The sequence below is a fragment of the Cuculus canorus genome, chromosome 2 (assembly GCF_017976375.1).
Source record: "Cuculus canorus isolate bCucCan1 chromosome 2, bCucCan1.pri, whole genome shotgun sequence".
Classification (NCBI taxonomy): Eukaryota; Metazoa; Chordata; class Aves; order Cuculiformes; family Cuculidae; genus Cuculus; species Cuculus canorus.
In genome coordinates this window covers 117,125,213-117,146,962 of record NC_071402.1, presented here as the reverse complement: position 1 = coordinate 117,146,962, position 21,750 = coordinate 117,125,213, and the positions used below count along the sequence as shown (strand labels likewise).

At 38.2% G+C, this 21,750-nt stretch overlaps 1 protein-coding gene across 8 annotated transcripts in view; it reads right to left on the bottom strand.

Annotated features, from left to right (window-relative positions):
- Positions 1 to 10,075: 10,075 nt before the first annotated feature.
- RBMS3 (RNA binding motif single stranded interacting protein 3) overlaps positions 10,076 to 21,750 on the bottom strand; it is a 725,855-nt gene continuing 714,180 nt past the window's right edge. For 3 of the 8 annotated variants that reach the window (XM_054058446.1, XM_054058453.1, XM_054058447.1), the window contains 3 exons: positions 19,946 to 20,073; positions 17,793 to 17,856; positions 10,076 to 16,158 (listed from right to left, as the gene is read on the bottom strand). In XM_054058446.1, the coding sequence (XP_053914421.1) occupies positions 17,811 to 17,856; positions 19,946 to 20,073 (174 nt within the window). In that variant the 3' untranslated portion in view covers positions 10,076 to 16,158; positions 17,793 to 17,810. Of the gene's footprint in view, positions 16,159 to 17,792; positions 17,857 to 19,941; positions 20,074 to 21,750 lie in introns of those variants that run through there. The other 5 variants (XM_054058450.1, XM_054058451.1, XM_054058452.1 and 2 more) reach the window with 3 other exon arrangements.

The following is a 21,750-nucleotide window of genomic DNA, read 5'->3' as shown; positions in this document are numbered from 1 at the left end:
TCTCATCCATGTGATTTATAGAAGCCGCAGTGTTCATCAAAACCCAATCAGTTCCAGTCTATCTCAAAAACTAAAGCTTCTTACCTTGAATGTCCCAGACTGTCACATTCATTAATATGGATCAGCAGTCATTGTGAGCTTTTAAAACTGCAAAAAGCTTAAATGGGTTATGAAAAAATGTAAAGACTCCCTGACATTTCTAACTGCCTCCATCCCTGATTCTTTCTGTGGTAGATGAGTTGGAGTCTTGCAGGTTTACTAGAAGAGCAATCATCTTCAACGTCCTCTACTTCTGCATCTCATAGAGGACCTTTTTAAAGTGAGCAAATATTTACATGAATACGAGCTCATTTATTTTTTTCTGAGGCCCCATCAACTTCATCGGGCATGAATTGTCTCCTTTTCTCTCAGTAGATGCAATACTTGAGGTAGAAATGGGTTTCTAGAAAATAATAAGCAATCATTTATTTTAAAGATAGATTGTTTGGCAGTAATTTTTGCTGTATACACACAGGAAGTCCTCATGTTTTATTTAAAGAGTCTGAGTTGGCTTTCTTAAAATTCCTTTTAGTTTTTTTTTAGTTTTAATTCTGCACCAGGTTATAGAAACGTCAGTCAGTCATTTAAGAGTTAATATATATATTATTTATAACTATGTAATTGTAACTGTGCATTACAGTTATACTGAGGACTAAGGACCAGGCATGACATTGTTAAGGCTTCCATAGCAGAAATAAAGGCAGCAAAACCAGAGTGTTGTAGAGAAACAAAACGAAAGTTGAAATGTTCATCAGTAAAAGCGGCGAGGCTATATCTTTTTCATATCCTTTTAAAGGTAGGTAGCTTGACCTATCAGATGAGGATCCCGACACGAGTCAGTTAACTAAATAATACTTGAGGGTGTTTCAAAAAGGCCGGAAAGTTTGTCAAAGGTCTTGTGTCGCATGTGAACAAGCACAACTACATGTCCACATACCAGTGACAATTAACTTCTGCAGCTAAGGAGAATGTGCCACCTACATTTCTTCCTTCCTTTTTTTTTTTCCCCAGGCTCTCTTTCCATTTCCGCAGTCAGTGGTTGTCTATCACTTCTCGCTTTCATTGTCAAGCTCTCAGAAGGCTCCATCCACCTCCCTGACAGCCATCAAACCCTTTCCATATAGCAGATGGAAAGGCAGTGAGGAAGAAGAGTGATACAACTGAACAACAATCCCATCTTCACTAAGATAACATCTAAATCCAATGGCAGCTGTTCTTGATAAAGAGGGAGCAAAATCTTAGTTGAATAAGATTTTAGGACTTGAGCTGTGGTTAAAAAACTTTTATACCCAGGAAATTAAATTTATTGCTTGCTCTCTAAACTCCAGCATTATCAAAATGAAAAAAAAAAAGAATTAAAATATATGACTTCTGTTTCTGCCATTGTCTTGTTTCTGCAGCTCTTGATTTTTGCTCATGTTCCTTTGTTTCTCATTGCTTGTACTACAGTGTCTAAATCACAGATAGTTTCTTGTATCCAGTGAACTCAGCAGAATAATTCCTATTGACTTTACTGGGTATAGAATTGGATTTACTGTTCATTGCTCTAATATGTTAGATTACTTTCCTCCTGCTATTTCTTTCCTTTATGTAAATAAAAGATGAATATAGGGAAGTTGTATATATTGGCTAATGTAGTTGTTGGAAGAATGGAAGCTAAACAAAAACACTATTTCATGACACAATTTTTTGGTACATTTTTAACAAAATCTTTGTCCACAGTTTTGACTGACTAGAAAATGTTAAAAAACAAACTTTCATTTCCTACAGAAAGGAAACCCTTTTTCAATAACTATAGTTTGCACTTTCTGCCTTTCTGTAACTGAGAATCTTCCCCACAACGCACCCATCATTATAATCCATTGGAAGAAAATCATCATTTATTTTCCCCAGTTTTTCTAATAAAGCTCCTTGTTTTCTGTGTATGCCCAGAAATAATTACTGTGAGTATGTGGGGAGTTCATTTGTAGGACAGTTTCAGCAAGTTCAGTGGTGAACGCATCACAGTGGACATCCTGTGATGTATGCTGTTACTAATGTTAATGATTCTTATTACTGATGCAGAACCATAAATTTATACAGGACATGTCAAGAATAAATAAGAGCAGTGTGTTCTGCTATGAAGAGTTACAGCAGGAAAATAGCAAAGATTTATAAAAAGCAAATCTTAACAGATAGACAAATACATTACAAAACTGTGAACATGCTTGTATTTCTTTTGTAGTTCTTAGGAATGTTGTCTTTCCACTATACTGGGAGGGGAGCTGGGCTCTTAGTGGCTATAAGAAAGCCAGAACGTAAAATAGAATTGAAATTTAACAAGGTAGCTGATTAATTTCCTCATAAAACCTTGTAAAAGTAATTTAAAGACAATTTTTTTAATGAACACTCACCTGAATTCCCGTATGACTGAAGAAGCTGACAGTAAATGAGAAGGTGTCCTAATTTTGGGAAGCAAGGAAGGGGGTTTCTTTTTAGTCTCAGTGATTTCTTTGCAGGTTGACAAAGCAACATGATCACCTGCAACTGCAGTGCACTCTTCTCTTTGGGGTGCTGCTGTGCACCCTCACTCAACAATAAACTCTCTGCTCAAAGGTGGTGGCACAGATTTGTACTGTGGAAATCAAGGGCTGTTAATCTGGGAAGTATTTAGGCAATCAACAGCAAAGAATGTAGACCTTGGGATATGGTAGTATCTGCCTTGTAAGTTTAGATATCCACCTTTGCCTGAGACAGAAGGAAAACACTAATTTCACTTGGGTCCTCAAGGACAGTCAGGGAGACATAGCAGACAAAAACCTTCAGGGATTTGGGTATTCCAATTTAAAAATATGATTATCCTGTGGGTCGAGTTGAGTCCTACTGCAGTGGTTTTTGGTTGTAAAAATGTAGGAAAGTCATCTGATTTTGTACATAATGGAATGTATGTCTGAAGTGATTACAACGTTGCAAAATAATATATGGAAAAAGTAATACCAAAACTCTCAAAAACCTTCAAACCCTGTAACTGGATGCAGACGTGCAATCTAATATTGTGAAAGAGTACAAAATAAGAAAAAAAAACCCAAACCAAGTCACATATAGATGCTGTATGAGCCAACAGGGAGGGTAGGACTAGGATCAGAAGCATTTAAAAACTAAGGGAAGAGAGGATATACAGTGGCATTTGTTCCTCAGTAGTTAAAATCACAATAATACCTTATTCTCTCAGATACATTACACTTCTCCTTCTGAAATCACTCGTGACTTTCCTATGTCCTCACAACATACTCAAAGGCATAAATCAGGTTCCTCCATGAGTGATTCTTCTGGGCTGCTCTTTCCTTGCTCCCCCTGTGGCAGAATTATATGAGGTTTCCCATTACGTGTAAAGTTAAGCACAGGGACTCCTTCAGCTGGCACCTCTCACACGTTGCTTCTGGCTTCATTCGTAACACACCTCATAGGTATTTCCATTGCTTTTTCTAAGACTTAATTACTGAAAATGTGCCTGGGCAGTATCAACTGACACTAAAATGATTTCCTCTTTAATGTCAATTGAAAAATGAGTTCCGTTTCTTGCTCCAAATATCACTTTCATGTCAGTTATTTCATGAACCCAGGAGAATTTTACTAGACCAGCCAGCTGCCCAGGGTGGAATCATGCTTTGCTGGACCAAGCTCTGCTAGCACACACTCAGCTGTTACCGGCATTCTGTGTTTTCAGTGCTCAATACCTATAGGAACATTAGGTATTTTGAATAGGTCTGCATTTAGTGGGAAGTGGAGACAGTGCTGCAGGGGCTACTGTGCAGACAAATGGAGCAATGAAGCCTTGCAAGGAAAGGAGGTTTGGAGGCTTCTTCCGTAAAGCTATGGCAGAGGACCAAAAATTTTTCCTGTTGCTCATTTTGGTGAAAAGATTCTCCTACTTAGGTCTTTCTCTGCCCTCTGCACATATTATCATTTTTCCTGTGTAGAGACTTGAATTTGCATACCTTTTATTCTCCACAGATCACATCTCTGCTGCGTCTGTCGCACCAAATGGCACCTGCAACCACTAAAAAATGAGGGCAACAAAAACTCAAGTTCCCATTGGCATACAGTGAGGCAGATCAAATGTACAGGAACATTTTACACATATGCCTTGCTACCAAGCAAGTGTCATAGGAAGAAAGAGACAGGTTGTTGGCTGTACAGTTTTCTTTTTTTGCACGAGTTCTGAGGATGGGTATTGGTTTAAAGAAGACTGAAGATAATGTTACAAAGAGTCCTGATTGCATAAAATTTTAATGGTTTTTAATGAGCAAAAATCAAGCAGAACTTTGTAGAGGACTGAAAACAGCTATCTTTCTTGCCTCTGGTCAGTACTTTAGTTTGAAAACAAACTTATCACACAATTGTGACTCTTACAGTGTGTAATTCTTTTTACTTCTATGGTTTAGGAAGTAAGCCATTTCAGGGTGCAGTTCTACCTTACCCTCCTTTATAATTCAAGTGACTGTTTTCTTTTGGAGTTTGGGGGGTTATTTTGAGCTTCATTATTTTAAATTACGTTACCTCTACATCATCTTTCGAGGAAAAGAAAATCAGCAACCTAAAATATGAATGATACCAAGAAAGTCAAGAGAAAGAAATCTGAAATACTCAGAGCTACAGCAGTCTCTTTCACGGTTTCTCTATTAATGTCTATAGTCAAGTGTAGCTGTGCTGATGAAAAGTCTGGCTGTGTGTGCTGGGGGGTGGGGTGGTAGACAATGAGTAGTTAGGGGACAAAAGGGACTGGGACTTTATTGCGTAGGTAATTTACTTTGGATCATTGTAGGTATCACTACTAGGAAAAGTAATCCTACTATAAAATTTTTCATCCAATATTTTGGAGCCCTTGTTACTGATAAAGCGAATGCTTGTCTGTGCCACAGTGAGGAGGAGAAAATTTTCTGGGACAGGTGTTGATGTCCTGCTATCTGACATTCAAGTTTCCTTGTTCCCTCACAGCCTGTGTGCACCTCAGCCATCCATCCTGCTTCTGTCCTTTCCCTTTTATCTGTGCATAGAATTAATCAAAATTATTTGCTAATTCATTCACCAGGGCAACTCATGGTCGGTCTGTTTCAACCTTCCTAAACTGTAGCTGCCACCAAGGAGAGGCAAAATGGGACAGAGCTGCACTAGCCTGAAGTTTCTTTTTAGTTAAGGAAGGTCATTTCCTACCTCTTCTATTTGGGAAGTTTGTCTATTTTCACCCTTTTTTTTTTTCCCGGTTAGCCGCAGCCTTTAATACTCCTACTTAGCAAATGAGCTACGTCTCTCAGGTAAACAGTCTACATGACCACAGTGAACTTTGATGTTCAAAGCCCTATTTTTAAAATGAGAATTCTTTCCAAGCTTAATAAAGAATAATATGCTTTGGAAAGACATAACTGAGAAAGTCTTAGCCGAGAATCCAGTGTGGTTATACCTTGGCACTCATACCTCGGGTACTTTTGGAGGTCTCTCCTAGGTGCTGTGTAGGCAAGGAATGGCAGTCACCTCAGAAAGCTCACACTCTGCATGCCAGACAGGATGCGAAATGCAGATGGGACAGATAAATGAGCTGGAAGTGAACTGGGAGGAGAAGGAAATTATAATAAAACAAACCAGAATTTAGCTGAAGAGCAGAGGGTTTTTTACTTTCACAATTCCCAGATCCTGGGTCACCACAGCTGGAGGAAGTTTCTGACACGTTTTTTTTTTTCAGTTGGGAGGGGACAGGGAGGACTCGTTCTCTCATACTTTCTGTCAGGAGAAGCTGGCTATAAAAGCTGAAACATATTACACTAATAAACATATTTCACACAGCCAGGGCCAGCAAATGGAAAGATTATTGCTGCAGCCCAGGGAAGTCCTTGATGTGGAAGGAAACCTTCTTTGCCCAGGGGTCTCTTGCACCTCTGCGCAGGGGCAGATTCCTCATAAGGAGCACAGATACCGCTGTCAGTATGCAGCGAGCACCAAAAGGGTTGTCTTCAAAGGGGAAGCAAAGAGAAAATGTCATTTGCAGAAAACACCTCCAAGGCAACCCCTGCCCTCAATGCAAAAGTAAGGCACAAGAAGGAACAGTTTTATGGTTAGCTCACTGCACAAGTCCTTAAAGAAAAAAGGTTCCCATCTAGGTTATGTTTAGGTGTGGCCCTCGTCTACAAAGGCATTTCAGCTGTCTCGTGTGGCAGAAAAAACCCTGCCACCAGCCTTCTACCTCAGTCATTGCTACAGACAGCATTCATCACAAATCAGAGCCAGCTCAGAGCACCGTTTAAAGCTCGGTCAGGCCTCCAACACAAGTTTTTTGATTGAAGAAATATCTCATTCAGGCCATACAGAGGTGAATCATACACCTCAAGATGATTTTGGTGGCAGCACTTTCACCAGCTGAAACTACTGTGTCACTACATCTTTCTAAACAGCAGTAGATGTTTCTTCTAAGCAAAAAGAATGGGATATTATCCCAAAACTGTCATCTGCTAACAGCTGTTCACATCCTAACAGTATAATCAATACGTGAAAAGGGAAATGGATTTTGGAAAGCAGTCCTTGAACTTCGTGCTATAGCCAGCTATTGCTGTGGAAAGTAACCAGCAATGCCGAAGCCAACTGTACTCAGCTGTGTCTGAGGGTCTAGCAGAAGTATGAATCACTTAACGGATTAAGCAGATCATTTTTGCTTCACCTTATAATCCTAGCAGAACATGTCTTTTTTAATGTGTTTGCAGAGTACCCAGTGAAGAATGGGGCCCCTTTGTGTTACTCTAGCAAATATTTATTTGCTTATTTGGAGGCATGCAGAGGACTTAATACCAAAGAGGCACAGCTGAGAAACAGGGAAGAGACTCCACAAAAATGAAACTTCCTGGGTCTTTTCAAGACTCAGCTCTACAGCAAGAAAGCCAGGCTTTCGCGGTGCTAGTTAAGAAGACAACTGTTCACTCCAGGAGCTTGCAGCACAAACTGAGAAAGGGAGCATCGGATCAGATTATTTTTCCTGATGGTTAACTCAGTTCTGTTCACTGTGCAGTGGACATTAAGGCTCAGACAAGCATTTGGGTGGCTATGAACTGGATGACAAGCATATGTTTAGTTACTCCAATGGCTTCATACTGCACCTGAGAACACACATATAAATTTTTAATTCTGTTGGATGGATATGCATCCCTCCCAAGCAAGAAAAAGAGAGAGTGAGGGAAGTTTTAAAGAACTCAAATTTCTCTGTTGCTTTATCTTGCTCAAACAACGTCTTCCTTGCTTTTCTCCAGCTAATGATTGCTGTGTCTCATCATCAACTGACAAGATCTACCCAGTCCTCTGCTTCTGCCTCCTCTGTACTAAAAAGGGATTCAATGGTAGCCATGCACCTTCTTCACGTGTCACAAAGATTAACTAAAAAATAATCAGATCATGTGTGGAAAGCTCAGAGGAGCTTGAGTATTTCATATGAGATTGGCACCGGGTGGAAGTTGCTCTGCCTGAGGAGGAGAACATCTTAGTAGGCTGCTGTGTGGTGTAGCACAACTGTTAATAAAGAGGAAATTATTTCTGAGTGAAAAATGTGGGATCAGATCCCACAGGAATGATGTTCAAGGAGCTTACGCAATTTTCACTTGGCCGTGTATCAATGGCCGAATTCCACACAAGATAGAGAATATATTGTCTGTTAACAAATGGTGAAATAAGTCAAATAATAGGTTTAAATCCTGCTTTCAATTTTGTTTTCTCAGACACTTCTATTTTTTTCAGCAGTATTTCAATGCAGCTGAGCTTAGGGCCTCAGCTAGCCACACCATAAAACCTGTTCAACTTTAAAAAACAGCTGTGTCATTTAAATTAGATCAACTTTTTATTCCTCCATTTAAACTGAAGCCCATATCCAGTGAATTATTTAGTTATCTTTCACGTTCCTCCAGATCAAGTTCAGTGATGGACCAGTGCGAAGCAAGATGATAGAAGCGAGCAGGCTTTTGGCAGATGTTTACATTTAAAATTTTTAAAGGAAGGAAGTGGTTTGGTCACAGCCTCTTTGCCCCAAAGTTCATTTCTTCAGGAACATTGTAACATCAGTAAACAAAATCATCCCATTGCGTGCAGCCTCAGGATCACTTCTGCCAGCCAGTGCTTATTACTGTGGCCTGTGCTTTGCTAGGTCAAACAGAGATGGTTGCATAGTGTATAGTCTTCTCCTGAAGACCAGACTGACAACAGTGGGGTGAGGAGCCAAGGCACAGAGAAGGGCTACAGCAAGCTTACCAACAGTCAGGCAAACACTTAGGTTTTTATCTTGATTTGTTTGCCACTTTCAATAACTTGTGCTGCAGTCCTGACTGCTCCTGAACCTTTGCTTCTCTGTTTGCTGATGGTTATTGCCACATTGAGACCCTGCTCTTCCTTTGCAATTTCTGGTCAGCCAAAATAATTTGAATAATAGGTATTTAAATGTGGCAAGTGCAGAGTTTTCCTCAGTTTACTCTACACTAGCTGGTTTTTTGCCTTTTTTTTCTCCCCTCTGCCTGAAATCTCAGGCAGTGACAGTCAGAGCAAATGGCTTTCTCCACATGAAAGTCATGGACTTCCATTCCAGACACAGATTGCTGACAAACACAACCGTCTCCCTCCAGAAGCAACATACATCACACATTACAAAAGCTCATTTGTCCTTGTTTTTTAATTCTATAGAATAGGTAGGAGACCTAGTGTTAGACACAATAATATCATTTACTAATTAACTTTTTTTTTTCCTTACACTGTTGGCAGGACCAGGAAGATGAGAGGAGAAAACCTTTTTACATGCATTTCTGTGGAAGATGATGCAAAACCCCCTCAGCCTGGTCCTGCATGTACCTGGACACCCAACTGACAGACAACAAAATCAAAGTCGCAAACCCCATAGTTGTTAGTGATACCCTTGTTAGTGGAATTTGAAGAAGTCTGAACCTGAATGCCAGAGCATCAGTTATAAACCACCTTAGCACCACCTGTCTTGATGGGACAAATTGCCCCACTTTCTGCTGCTTTCCCCAGGCTCCTCAGCTACCAGTCAGAGGGCCAGGCAAGCTGTAGCTTCAGCCTCTTGCCTGCCTTCCTCTTCCTCTCACCATCACCACAACCAGCAGCAGTGGGCATTTCAGGGTAGGTGCAGTTGAAAAAAATTCTCTCACCCGCTTCCTCTTCCCATTCCTCCATCTTCTAAAGATTTGTTTGTTTTTTTCTGATTAGGCTGAAGGGAGTAAGAAGCTCACCTATTGACAGTTCATTGGACAAAAGAATGAAAAGCAAAGCATGCAGGCAATCCCACAAATGATGTTTAGTGCTGAAGGAGACAGCTGCGTTCCTGGTAGGTTAAAAGGAGCACTCAGTGATTTCCAACATGTGAATAAAGCTCCTTGGCTGGGGAGGAGAGTGACTGGACACTTCCAGTCTACCCTAGCCTTCATCACAGAAACAGCCCTTGTGGGAAGAAATGAACACGGCAACATGAGAGCCACTGACTGAAGCAGCCATGGGGAAGTAAGCCAAATAGCTTTCTTGTTCCCTGTGAGATGTGGTGGAGGCAATTTACTTTCTAGTTTCTCTTTCAAGATGAAGTATAGCTTGCACTACCACTGCCTATGCTACACTTTTTCCATATATAAAGACTTTTCTGTCTTCCATGTGGCAACTTTTGCCCTGAAGTCACTCTTTAAGCATCAGAAACAGAGGCAATGTTCTCCTAGCAGGTGAACACATCTGAGAGCCGAACAGCAGACTATTAGTATTAAACACTCCATCCTGGTGTGGGAGAAACTTTCTCCTGTATTTCACCTCCTAACACATGGCTGGTTGTGCTGCTGAAAGGGCAACAGAGCTGTCTTGTCTCTCCAATTCTTTCCTTCCATTTGGTGAAGATGCAGAGGAGGCAGACTTTGCTGCGAAGCCTTTCTGCTCCCTCCCTGTGGTCAGCACAAGAGCCATGGCCTCAGGAAGCCTCTGCAGAAAGGTGCCACAAGAACACAGAGTCACCCAGCTCTTTTCTTTCTTTATTTTTTTATTGAAAGCTTCATCAAAGAAAACAGAAGTTTAAACCTAACATCCACTGATCTACAGAAAGCCCCAGGAGTGGGAAAATGGCAGCTGTTAGGATTGTGGTACAAATGGAAAACATAAAAAAAATAAAATCATAGCAGTACAGATCTTTCAAAGACATTCTGAGACATCAGCACACAGATGCCCATATAAATAAGATTCATAATTTAATGTATCACAGAGGTTTTGTATTCTACATTTGGCTACAGTGAGGTCTGTAAGGGCTTTAAAGAACCTCTGTCCCATTTGTGTGATGCATGTTTTCTTGATACGACGTTCATCTGCTTTCAAAACTGCTTTGATTTTTCTTTCAGACAGAATTTGTTCTCCTTTAAAAAGGAAAACAATTTAAAATTCCTGTATGAATTCTGTACGCCTCCTGGTTTTACATAAAATTGTTTTGCCTCCAAAAGATAGTAGAATTTTCTTCCACTCTGGAATACAGCATATTTGATAATACTTTAGTTACATAAACATCATGTTCTTTTCTCTAGGCTGTATTTTTGGGCTTTTAAAAATATAACTGACTGTAAATTTCACCAAATTCATAGAATTATTATCCAAGAGAAAGACACTTAAAGGCAGAAAATTAATGCGGGGCAGATACTTTCTTAAGGACAACAGATCCATATCTTGGAAGGTGCTTACACCTTGCAGGCTTTGGCCCTACAAGGTAAAATGGATTTGTGAACCTGTTAAAGGCTGACATTTTTCCCTTCATTACACATTCTTATTAAGGTGAAAGAACTCAGCTGTCACTGTTAGGAAATTAATAACTGAACTGAACAACTGAAATAAACACAAGTTTTTCTCATCATGGAAAGCTAAACCAACACTAGGATTTACTTTTTTACAGCCTTCCTCTGACAATTTTAACGCATGTTAATAAGGGGGAGAAGAAAGCGTCTCTTCTGCCTGCTTTGAGGCACAAAGGTGAATAAATCTCTGGGGTACATACAGTGTTCCAGCCTATCTGGGTGACAGGAGCAATACAGAAGAAGTCAGTGCTCTTTTTGAGGGGAAAATAACTCTCCTTACACTGAATATTTGCTACTTGCTGGGATTCTAGAAATCAGCTCCACTGAGGAAGACGAGAAGTCTGCTGCTCACTCAGCCCTCCTTCTGAGAAAGCGTGCGCGCATGATTGTGTAAATGCATTATCAGAAACGAAAGGAATCATTACTAGAGTCAATTGTCATACAGAAAAGACTAATGCACCAAATATCAGCCTTTGTGTTGTTTACTGTTTTGCATTTCCATCACACCGTGACTGTTTTCTTAGTCCATGTGGGCTACCAAGAAAGACCAGGATAATCCCTTATCCTAGAGCACTTCTTTTATATCCAGACAAATCTCATGTTAAATAAAGTTTCAAAAGAAATTTTGACCATGCATGTATCAAACAGTACTATCTTCATCTACCACATTTGGTCTCATCACTAAAAATGGATTGATTCATTACTTTAAGCACATTATCACTCTTCAGCATGGCTCTTGCTACAGGTGGAGTTTAGCAAGTCCATCTAAACCTGTTTTACTCACATCAATCTCAGCATTAAAAATGAAGGGGCATGAGGAGCACCATCCAGCTTAAAATCATGAAGTACAGCAACGTGTTAAACATTTAGTATGTTTCATCCTTCAGTACCATAAACAACGTAATATAAACCCAAATACTATGACATATTAAAAATAAACTTTATTACAATGCAGGCTTCCTCAAATTTGCTGAGTTTTGGTACATATACATACATAAATAATACCCTTCGTTTGACTTTTACTTGAGTAAAAATCCATTCAAATGCTTCAGCCCATTGCCCATGGAAAGTTTAAGCCCACACTTCTCTAATCACCAGCCTTTATCTTCCACATTTGGGCATGCATCCATAGCAGAAGATGATACAATGTGATGCAATTGCTCTCAAATATGCCTCATTCTGCATTAGGGTGGATTTCTTGACCAACACAACCAAGGCAGTCTCTTGGTAAACAGAACTATACAAGTAAGCACAAGCTAAGGACATTTCAAGAGTCTGTTTCACTGGAAGGCAATAAGAGGACATTCATAATTTGAGGCCTGACTGTCACAGGTGAAAAGTGCTTACAAAACCAGCAGTAGAGCCAGATAGGAAGAAGAGTCCCTCAGCAATCTCACTTTTCAGTGCCCTGATCTACGCTCGGGTCAGCACCTGCAAATATAATACTTTCTTCAGTTCCACTGTATCCATTTTTTTTTCCTCAATGTTAAGCGACGAGCCCAGGTATTCAGAGTTTTCTAGCCATAATTCATATTTTCTGACACCCTATCTGTATTTCTCTTTTAAGGTAAAAACAAAAATACCAAACCTGAACATCCAGATTTGACTATTTACAAGAATTCAGGTGTGATGGAAAGTACATACACAGTTCAGCTTATGGATTGGATGTTACTTCTAGACCTCTGGGCCAGGCACCATTGCCTTAGACTTCTAGAGTTATTTCTGCAACCTTTCAGGAACCTCCTGATATTTAAAGCTAAATTGGTAAGACAGACATAGATATTGACTTTACAAATTCAGATCTTCAAAAAAAGCAAAAATAGGAAAACAAGCACAAACAGATAATAATAAATCTTCCAACAATCTTATCAGCCAGAACATAAAGAAAACCAGTTTGAGATTACAGAGGCCACCAAGTATTCCTGTCCTATAACAACAGCCACGCAGCAAGTGTGTTGCTCTTCCACTGTTCTCTTTTACCTCATCTTAAACTTTTACAAATGAGTTACCACTTTCTGAGCATTTTGTATGATCCAAGTAAGTTTTTTGCTTACCTTATGATCTATGATTGTTTATACTCAAGGCTCACATTGTTTCTAATTCATAGACTTTCAAGTATCAGTTCTGTGTTTTTTGGGGGATCAGTAAGATGACCAATTGTATTTAAGGGATTCATTTTCTTTCCTCTTCTTCTTCCTCTACTTCTTTACTTTGTTTCTTTTGATTTAAAACACTATTAAACATTAAAGCATGGAGAAAAAAAAAGGAACAATTCTAATACAGAATGCACTTGAAACATTTTAAAGGGACAGGCATTGTGATATTGTATTGCCCGCCTGGCTTAATAAAAAACATTGAGATTGTTAAACTTTGCTGAAAAAAATAAGAAAAATGTTTCTGAATGTATAAATAAAGCAGCAGAGTTCTGAATAGAAACAGAAGGTACCTCAGCATATTCATCAGCCACATGGTAGCTACCTTGTAGCCTCATTGTTGATACTAAATGAGACTTTTTGCGTGTCACATTAGAACTAACACAGAAAACAAATGTGTTTATTTCATATTTAACTGACTGTGCCTGGGGTTATCTCTATTTGTACAAAGAATTCAAAGAGAGACAGAAAGAGAATACGTGTAGAAAGGAAGAAAATAAGGCTAGGTTGATTTTTTTCCCTCATATGCCCTCCAAAGAAAGAGGGAACCTTTAGCTAACAACAAAATTCAAGTGCCATTTTCAAAAAGTAACAAGTAATGAGACAGCACGTGAAACAGAAAGAGATTTTTTTTTTTTTTTTCTGAATTGAAAACATGTTGTGGATGTTGTTGTTCTCTTCCTTTGGCATCATCTGGTTTTCAGAAGTGTTGACTATCAACAACTACTCTGGAGAAAGCAGAGTACCACTTCTGAAAATCAGGCCCTCTTCCTGTACTGAAGAACCACATGAACTCCCATTTCTCTCTTTTCTATGTTGCATACCTAGCAGTCGTTTACTTGGGAAGCCCCCTCCCCCCCATGTTAAAAAATATGATCTTGTTTCATCAATTTAAAAAAATAATTGTGTTCTTTTCCCCAAAAAAAGTCAGGTTAGGGAAACACAAATCTCTTTTTAGAATTGGGCAGCTGAATTGGATTGATCCAATATATATGTTTTCATTTCAGTTTTTTTTGATACCCTGTCTCTAATGCACCACAATAAATGTGATGAAGCTTCCCCTCTCTTCTGGACAGAGGAAAGTTTAAAAATGTTTGGTTTAATTTTTCATATAGATATATGTGTATGTATTTATTTAAATGCTGCTTCTCTTCTGCCTCCTTAAGGAAAAAAAAAATCATCTTTTGATTTGCTTCTCACCTTGTTTGTTTGTTTGTGTGTTTGTAAAAAATTAAGGGCCATCATCAAGATTACTCTACGGAAAATAAGTGTCATTCCTAAACCAGGTTTCATTGGATTCTATTTAATTGGTGAGTTTTCTTTTTTTGTTTTGTTTTTTTTTGCCTCATCATACTAATTAGTGATTGTCAGCCAACATATTAAGACAACAGAAATCATAGCAGAGAAGAAAAATTTTTAACTTCCTGCCTGCATGACAATACTAAATCATTTTTAACATTTCTGCTTGTATGGGAGAGCTAAAATGAGAACAAAGATCAAGTTTGCTTTCTCTTGCATCTAACTGGCAATTCAAACAAATCAGTGAAAAACAAACATAGAATTAAGGTGGCTATGCATGCTGGACGATGACAAAGACTGAGGTGAAGAAATGAATCTGTGGTATGTCGGAATTCAGAAGGAAGACTGTTGTTTCAGTAGAAATACCAAATATCAGGCAGTTTAACAGAAAAACTCATCAAAATTGAAGCCCACCTGGACAGATTAGTTGGTAACCCAATTCCTCTTGCTTTGGGATGTTCTCCAAAGCACACCATCAACAAGCTTCCCATACCAAGTATTCTGAAATTTCCACTATAAACATATGCAGTATGTAAAACACCAGTGGAAGATAGTTTAAACAAACAAGAAAGTAAGAACTGGTCCGGCCATGTAGGTCAAATAAAGATAAAAAAAGAAAAAAATCTCTATCTTCTGGACTGCGTTAGGGTGTCACTTCATCTTTGGTATAAAATAGGCCATCCATAGGCTGCATTTGTTCACAACTAGGAAAGACTACAGAAATTGTCAACAATTTCTTCTATCTATTGCTTTTTTTGCACTTTTTTGACCATAAGCTCCTATCTACTTAAGTTTTTTTTAATGCTCTTAAGCTAGGTTTTTGCAATGTGACAAGCAAAGCAGACTAAAAACTTCTTAAAGCTCATAAAAAAGACTGCAGATAAAAAGCACTAATGCTTTTGCTAGCGATCACGCTTTGTAAATAAAAAAATCTGCATTCTGCAAGAAAAAAGACCCCTGCATTCTCTATAATGCAGCAAGTTTTTTTCTCAATTCAATAACTTTACTGTAAAATGCTTTAGCCTTCTAGAATTTTTTTCTGTCAACACTTAAGACAAAGTTCATAAAAGTCCCAGCATTGTTCCAATCCTTTCAGTTGCCACAGTTCCTTTATCATCAACTTTTCTTCAAAAGAAGAAAATCATTTTCTTTTAAACTGTACAGTTTGTTTTTTGTTCACCCCAAAAACTCAGTCTATTAAACTTCTGCACCAGCACCGGTGTGAGCAGTTTCGATTCATTCTCGGGTTTTCTAACAAGACGTTGACAGCTTGCCTTGAGAGCCTTTGACGTCCTTAAAATTAAGGCAATTAAGATTCGAGATAAACCTTACCTAAACATTTCTTTAAAAAAAAAAAAAACAAAAAAAACAAAAACTCAAAAAACACTCTAGATTTAAAACAAGAGGAAAAAATAAAACGAGAGAGAAAAAGAGTAGCTTAATTTTTGAGGAAGACAATTGGTTTTCATCTCAACTTGCTCCCTCTTGACATCATCAGTTTTTCTGTTAAAAAAAAAAAAAAAAATCTAGCTACACCTCCAGGTAAATTCTGAATTCAAATGTTCGTCCAGATGAAATGTCAACCCAGAATTTTTCCTCTGGGTTTTTTCTTTAGGTAAAAAAAAAAAAAAAAAATAGCAAAAATAAAATTGTCAGACTACATGACGGAACCATTTGCACAGCACATAAAAACACTGTTTTGTTTTCATTGGGAAAGGTAGAAAAAAAAAAGCATTCATTTGACGCCTGTGCAAACTGGAAGCCAACTTCTTGTTCAGTGAAGTTTCTCCATTCAAGGCAAAGATTTCAGACCGACATTCTTCAGTCCTGTTTATTGTCTGTAAAAACAATTGAATTAAAGTGGTCATTAAGTCAAAACAACTTTGAAATAGGCTCCTCTCCTTTTTTTCCACCCAGTTCCCTTTAAAAGTTATCCAAGCTAAACTAACTCTGCAGCTGCTTAAATATGATACCACCAATAAGCTGAAAATAGTCAGGCAGAAATGGGGAACTCCTGCTTTAGGGATGATAACACATCCTAAGCAGATGAATTTACTCTTGTTAATGCTATGCTTAATGGGCAGCCTAACTACGCTGAAATGAGATGAATACGTGGCTTAACACTGAGCAAATATTTCAAGACTAATACAATAAAAGAGTGAATATTTTCATAATAATAAGTGGCACTATTTATTTTGGATGCTAATAGTAAAAGAAAGGATAAAGTTACAATAAGAGGATACATCCAGACTGCTAAAAAGAAAACACTTTCTGATGGCAAGAACAGTTAGACTGTGAAGCAGTCTGTTTAATGAGCTGGTTACGGCTAACTTAGTAGAAGCATTCAAGATAATATTAATTGAGAAAATATAAATTTTGATCATATATTAGTTTTTAATTTTAGCACAGAGAATTAGCTAAACTACCAATCTTTTTCTTAGACAATATAACTCTCATTTTGTGGTTTTGAGGTCATCTAAAGTTATGCCAAATCAAACTTGTCTTAGCAACACTACAGGAGATCTGCTGGAACACGTAGAAATGACATATAAATGCTGTTTCATGTCTAGGACTATCAGTAAGGGTTAGCTATTCCTTATTCTACAGCCCTCAGAACTTGCATGGAAAAGAATTCTTTTCAAACCAAAGTTCAACACAACAAAATTCAGTGCCTTTCATTTTGAAAGCATTAGTGTATTTCTTTTGCTTAGTTTAAAATTAATTTTAATATTGAGAGTTAAATTGTGAAGAATGTTGATGATATAACATTTGCCACAAAACTGTTTTTCTGGTATGGTATACATAAAGCTAACCTCAATTTTAAATATTAAGTTTATCAAAGGACTTTTTCGTTGCGTGAAGCCTGAAAATTAATATTTACGTGTAGAGCAAGAATTAATTATTTTCTTACAGTTTTCTATGCATAACTTCGGGTAGAAGTACTTAAGTTGGATGCTCACTGCCTGCCTCTTTGGATCAAGCGGCCACCGTATGCTGAAAGACCAATTCCACTGAAGGGTCACAACACACACTCTCTAGTCTAACCTTGCATTGAGTTCGTCCACAAAAGGCTCCAGAAAAATGTAATTCTTTCCACATTTTAAATCAGAGTATGCTGTGCAGCAGAGTTTTGCTTAGAGTAACTTTTCAGGGGCAAGGATCTCCCATTTATCTCCACTTCATATATTTCACACTTTTATGCGCAAAATTTAAGATTTAAAAGCAAGGGAGCCCAGGACTAAAATAATTAAGGTGATTTCCTCATAGAGTCGAGTCCTCTGTTCAGAAAACAAAGTCTCTTTCTCCTATATTGTTACAAAATAGGTAAGCAGGTTTTTGACATGGTTATAATTTCTGAACATGTATGGGTGGGATCCTCAACTGCAGCAGCCAGCATATTAAATAACAGAATGTGTATGCTGATTAAAAAAGTGGAACTTAAATTTTAAGTCTCGTGTTTATTTTTACTTACAAAGAGAGTACAGAGTCCTTATACCACCCAGTTCATTCTGAGTACATTGCCTCTCCTTCGTTGCCTGCAATTTCATGATTGTTGCAAAGAAAATAAATATAATGAAATACACTGTTATAACTTTCCTCCTGACTGATCAACTCTTATAATTTTTATAGTGTCTGCCTTTTCCTTTGCCTATATCTGACAAAATCATTGTCTGGTCATGTTAATTACTTCCTCACATCTCCCTTTGAAAACATTTGCTGTATATTGGGCATGATGCTTGCTATTAATAAATGTGCCCTTCGAAGAGCAGATTAATAAAATTATATTTTAATTGCAAAATAAATTCACTTGGTTTTATATTAATGGTTACTGATATATTCTGGCAGAAGCTGTTTTTTTTTTTTAAGAGAGAGAGACTGTGTATATTTTGGTTTGTTTCTACAGCTTCCCACACTTTGCATTTCTGCCTGCAACTGGCAGATATAAATAGAGGGCACATTTCAGGAAAAAAATATTGAAATAATCATCACAAAACAAAAAAAAATCAGTAGTGGATCTACCTGTGTAATTAAAAAAGAAATTCTCTGGATATAAATGCCAGTGCCATTAGAAGTATATCCCTCACTGCAAAAATGCAGTGGCTGACAAAGGAAGATGAGGGTTCTCATTCTACCAGAAGGTGGGAATTCACCACACTGGCAAGAAACACAGCACCCATTTCTATAAAGAATTATAATATAGTTTCCTCCTATGTGGGAAAAATGCCAGAATACGCTGCTCACAGCTGCTTTGTGAGTGCTTCTGAACCTAAGTCCTTATGCTTTAAGACATAAGCAACAGGGGAGTGGAACACGAGAACGGTCAGATCCAAACTCCTACAGAACGTAGTCATTAAAATAAGCCAACAGGACAGTAAGGTCACACATATTTATCTCGTTGTCCATCATATTCGGTATGTATTTTGCTAACATTTACTTACAGGTGCTAGAAAGACTGACAGCTAGAAGGGATACAAATATGTAGGCTGAGTCTCCAATCGGGTGCATCAACAAAACCTTGTGATCAATTGCTTTTGTAATATATACATATAGACAAATATTGGCATGATATAAGAAATAGTGAGGTCTTATCTTCTATGGCAGTCAAAAAGGGACATTGTGTCACCTGAAACCATTTGTTACTCATAAGCTAGGCAAATAAATGCACCTTCCACTTCCAGAGGTCAAAAGTGAAGTAAAGCAATTGTCAGATTGGCATAATGCTAATCTTTTCTATACCAGCTCATGTCTCATGCTCCTATAAGCACTACATCATGATTCATTGACTGACATATCTAACGTATTTCTTGCCTGACTACTTGTCTACTTCATTCCTCAAGTTAAAAAATGTGTAATTCTCTTTTCACAGTGATGTTAGTGTTCAATATACATGTATTAATAAAGAACTGGGTTTGGGCTCCTTCCTAGAATCTGTCCAACATTGATTAGTTTTGGTAAGTACCCTGTCACTAAGTAACCTTCCCTCTGTGAGGATCAGTTTTACTGCAGCAAAGAGAAGGAGTGTTTAAGGATTATTCTGAAGATGAAGGGACTCCTCAGGATTTCTAGATTCAGCTGTCAGTGTTTAAATTTTGAATTTTTTTAACTATTCCATGGGAAGCAAACACAGGGAGCAGAAGACAGCAGAAAGACAGTAGTGCTTCTCCCTATCGTTATCATTGCCAGTTCTACTCAGTGTCTGCATAGCAGCAGTTTTTCAGTCACAAATACCAACTTGGGGCAATTGCTTCACTAACTACACTTTCAGAAAGAAATCTTTACACAGGCACCATGCCAATATTTTTACCACTGTAAAATTTAAGCCTCCTTTGTAACCTCTGACATCGGGTCCTGCTTTAGCCCAGATGATGCTTGTTAAGGCAGTTGTTGAGATCCTTTTGAGTCCAGAAAAGCAGCAGAGAGCATAACATTGCAGGCAGGAACTCAAGGAAATTTTACCAAGGCAAGGCCATCAGCCAAAACTTTTTGCTAACTATATTGCTATATATCAATAATTTATCTGAACATAACGGAGCTGCTCAGTATATTGCAAAAATGCGGAGCAGAATTTGGTCCACTTTTATCAAGAAACAAAACTTTCTGATTATAAAGTGTATGCCTACTTACTTAGACTGTTGGTAAGAATATGCAGGTGCATGTTCACTGGATGTTTCCACTGTCATCTGTTGCTGTTGACCACTGGCTTCCTGTGATGAAGATGCTACTGTCTGTGGAGAAGTATCAGCAACAACACCCTAGGGAATCAAACGAGAACATGAAAAACTTACTCAGTCACTGCAGTGAGTTACATAAAAAAGCTCAGTACCAGCTCACCAGTCCCATATTTCTCTAGAGGTCAAGAGAGCTTGACATAGCAGAACCACATACTAGCACAACAAACTCTATCAGTTTTAGAGAGCTAATCGAGCAACAAGAAGCCTCCTTAGTGTACCAGCCCCTGTAGTGCTTGCTTTCACACACTGCAGTGGAAAATATGTCAACCTTCAAGGGTGGTTCCCTGCCCATTCAAAGCCAGAGGCAAAATTCCTGACTTCAGTGGAGCCTGGATTGTACTTGATGTTTTTTTCACAACATATGTATGGCTCTTCTGATTTTTCACTCCCCTCTCTCAACTTCACAGTGAATTTATATTTATTTTGTTTTATTTGCAATGTGATACAAACAGAAGCTAAGCCTTCCCATTCTTTGTTTGACTGCACGGAATTTTAGCTACCTTAGAAAAATACTGCCCTCCTCTGCATACTGCTTTTATTCATGTTCCCTTCAAAAATAAACCTACTTCACACTAAAGACTTTAATCTACTAAGTCAAAACTCAAATGAAGTGTTGTTTTCTTTATATATTCACATAAAAAAGATAAATAAAACACAAAATATGATATGTATGAATTGAATATTTTCCACTGTTTCTTATCCTATTTAGACAGTCTGAATAATATTATTTTTAAGTATTTTTGTACAGTTTCAAAGTAAGTTATATTTTCTTTACTTTACTCTCATGCTTGATGTGTTGGCCACATGAATAGCACTAGCAGGTCTCTTCAGGGAGCATGCCTTATTACTGTATTGCACATAAGAGAGCCAGAAGAGGGAGCACAAAGCCAAAGCACTTGCTTTGTTTTTATTTGTCTCATGTAAACAACAGGTATTTTGTTTTAAATTATCTGTTAGAAATAACAGTTTACTTTTTCAGAAATTCTTCATATCTATTGCTTAACAGACTGTCAGTATTATCTTTTTTCTGTCTACTTCCCTGTCTTTATCCTTCTTCTTTTGTCCATCTCGAGATTGTAAGCTATCTGGGGCAGAGACTGTTTTTTTTGTTCTTTGCTTCTAAAGCATGGAGCATAGTGGGGTCCTGGTTCATGATAAATGAATACAGATAAACACTGACAATAATCGTCATCACTGGATCACAACAAGACAGGCTGTATATGCAGATAACTTTTTTGAGTATTATAGTAGATAATTATGAAATCATGTTACCTTAGCAGGCAAGAATGGGTGAGTCACAGAGAGGAGGGCTCAGGAAGAATTACCTTAATTTCTCATTTGCAGTGGTCAGCACAGTACGCAGCCAGTACTGCTGTATGAACCACTCTCAATCCCACCATCTCCTTTTAGTTCAGATTTGTGTCTGACCAGTTTGACAGCTAAGACTGGCAATCAAAAAGAGGCATCCACAGCCCGTTTATAAACAAACAAGACGTAGGGCGAAATTATCCCACAACAAAAAAAAAGGCTAAAACATGACCAGCTCAGTATGACAGAACAGGAGCAGCCTTTCCTGTGAGACCTCATTTGGGAACCTCAGTAATAGCAAAGAACTGGGAGAAACCAGGATGAGTCCACTTGATTTTAATGGAGCCATGCCAACAGTGCTACTAACTCAGCACCCTCAAAGCACAGAGT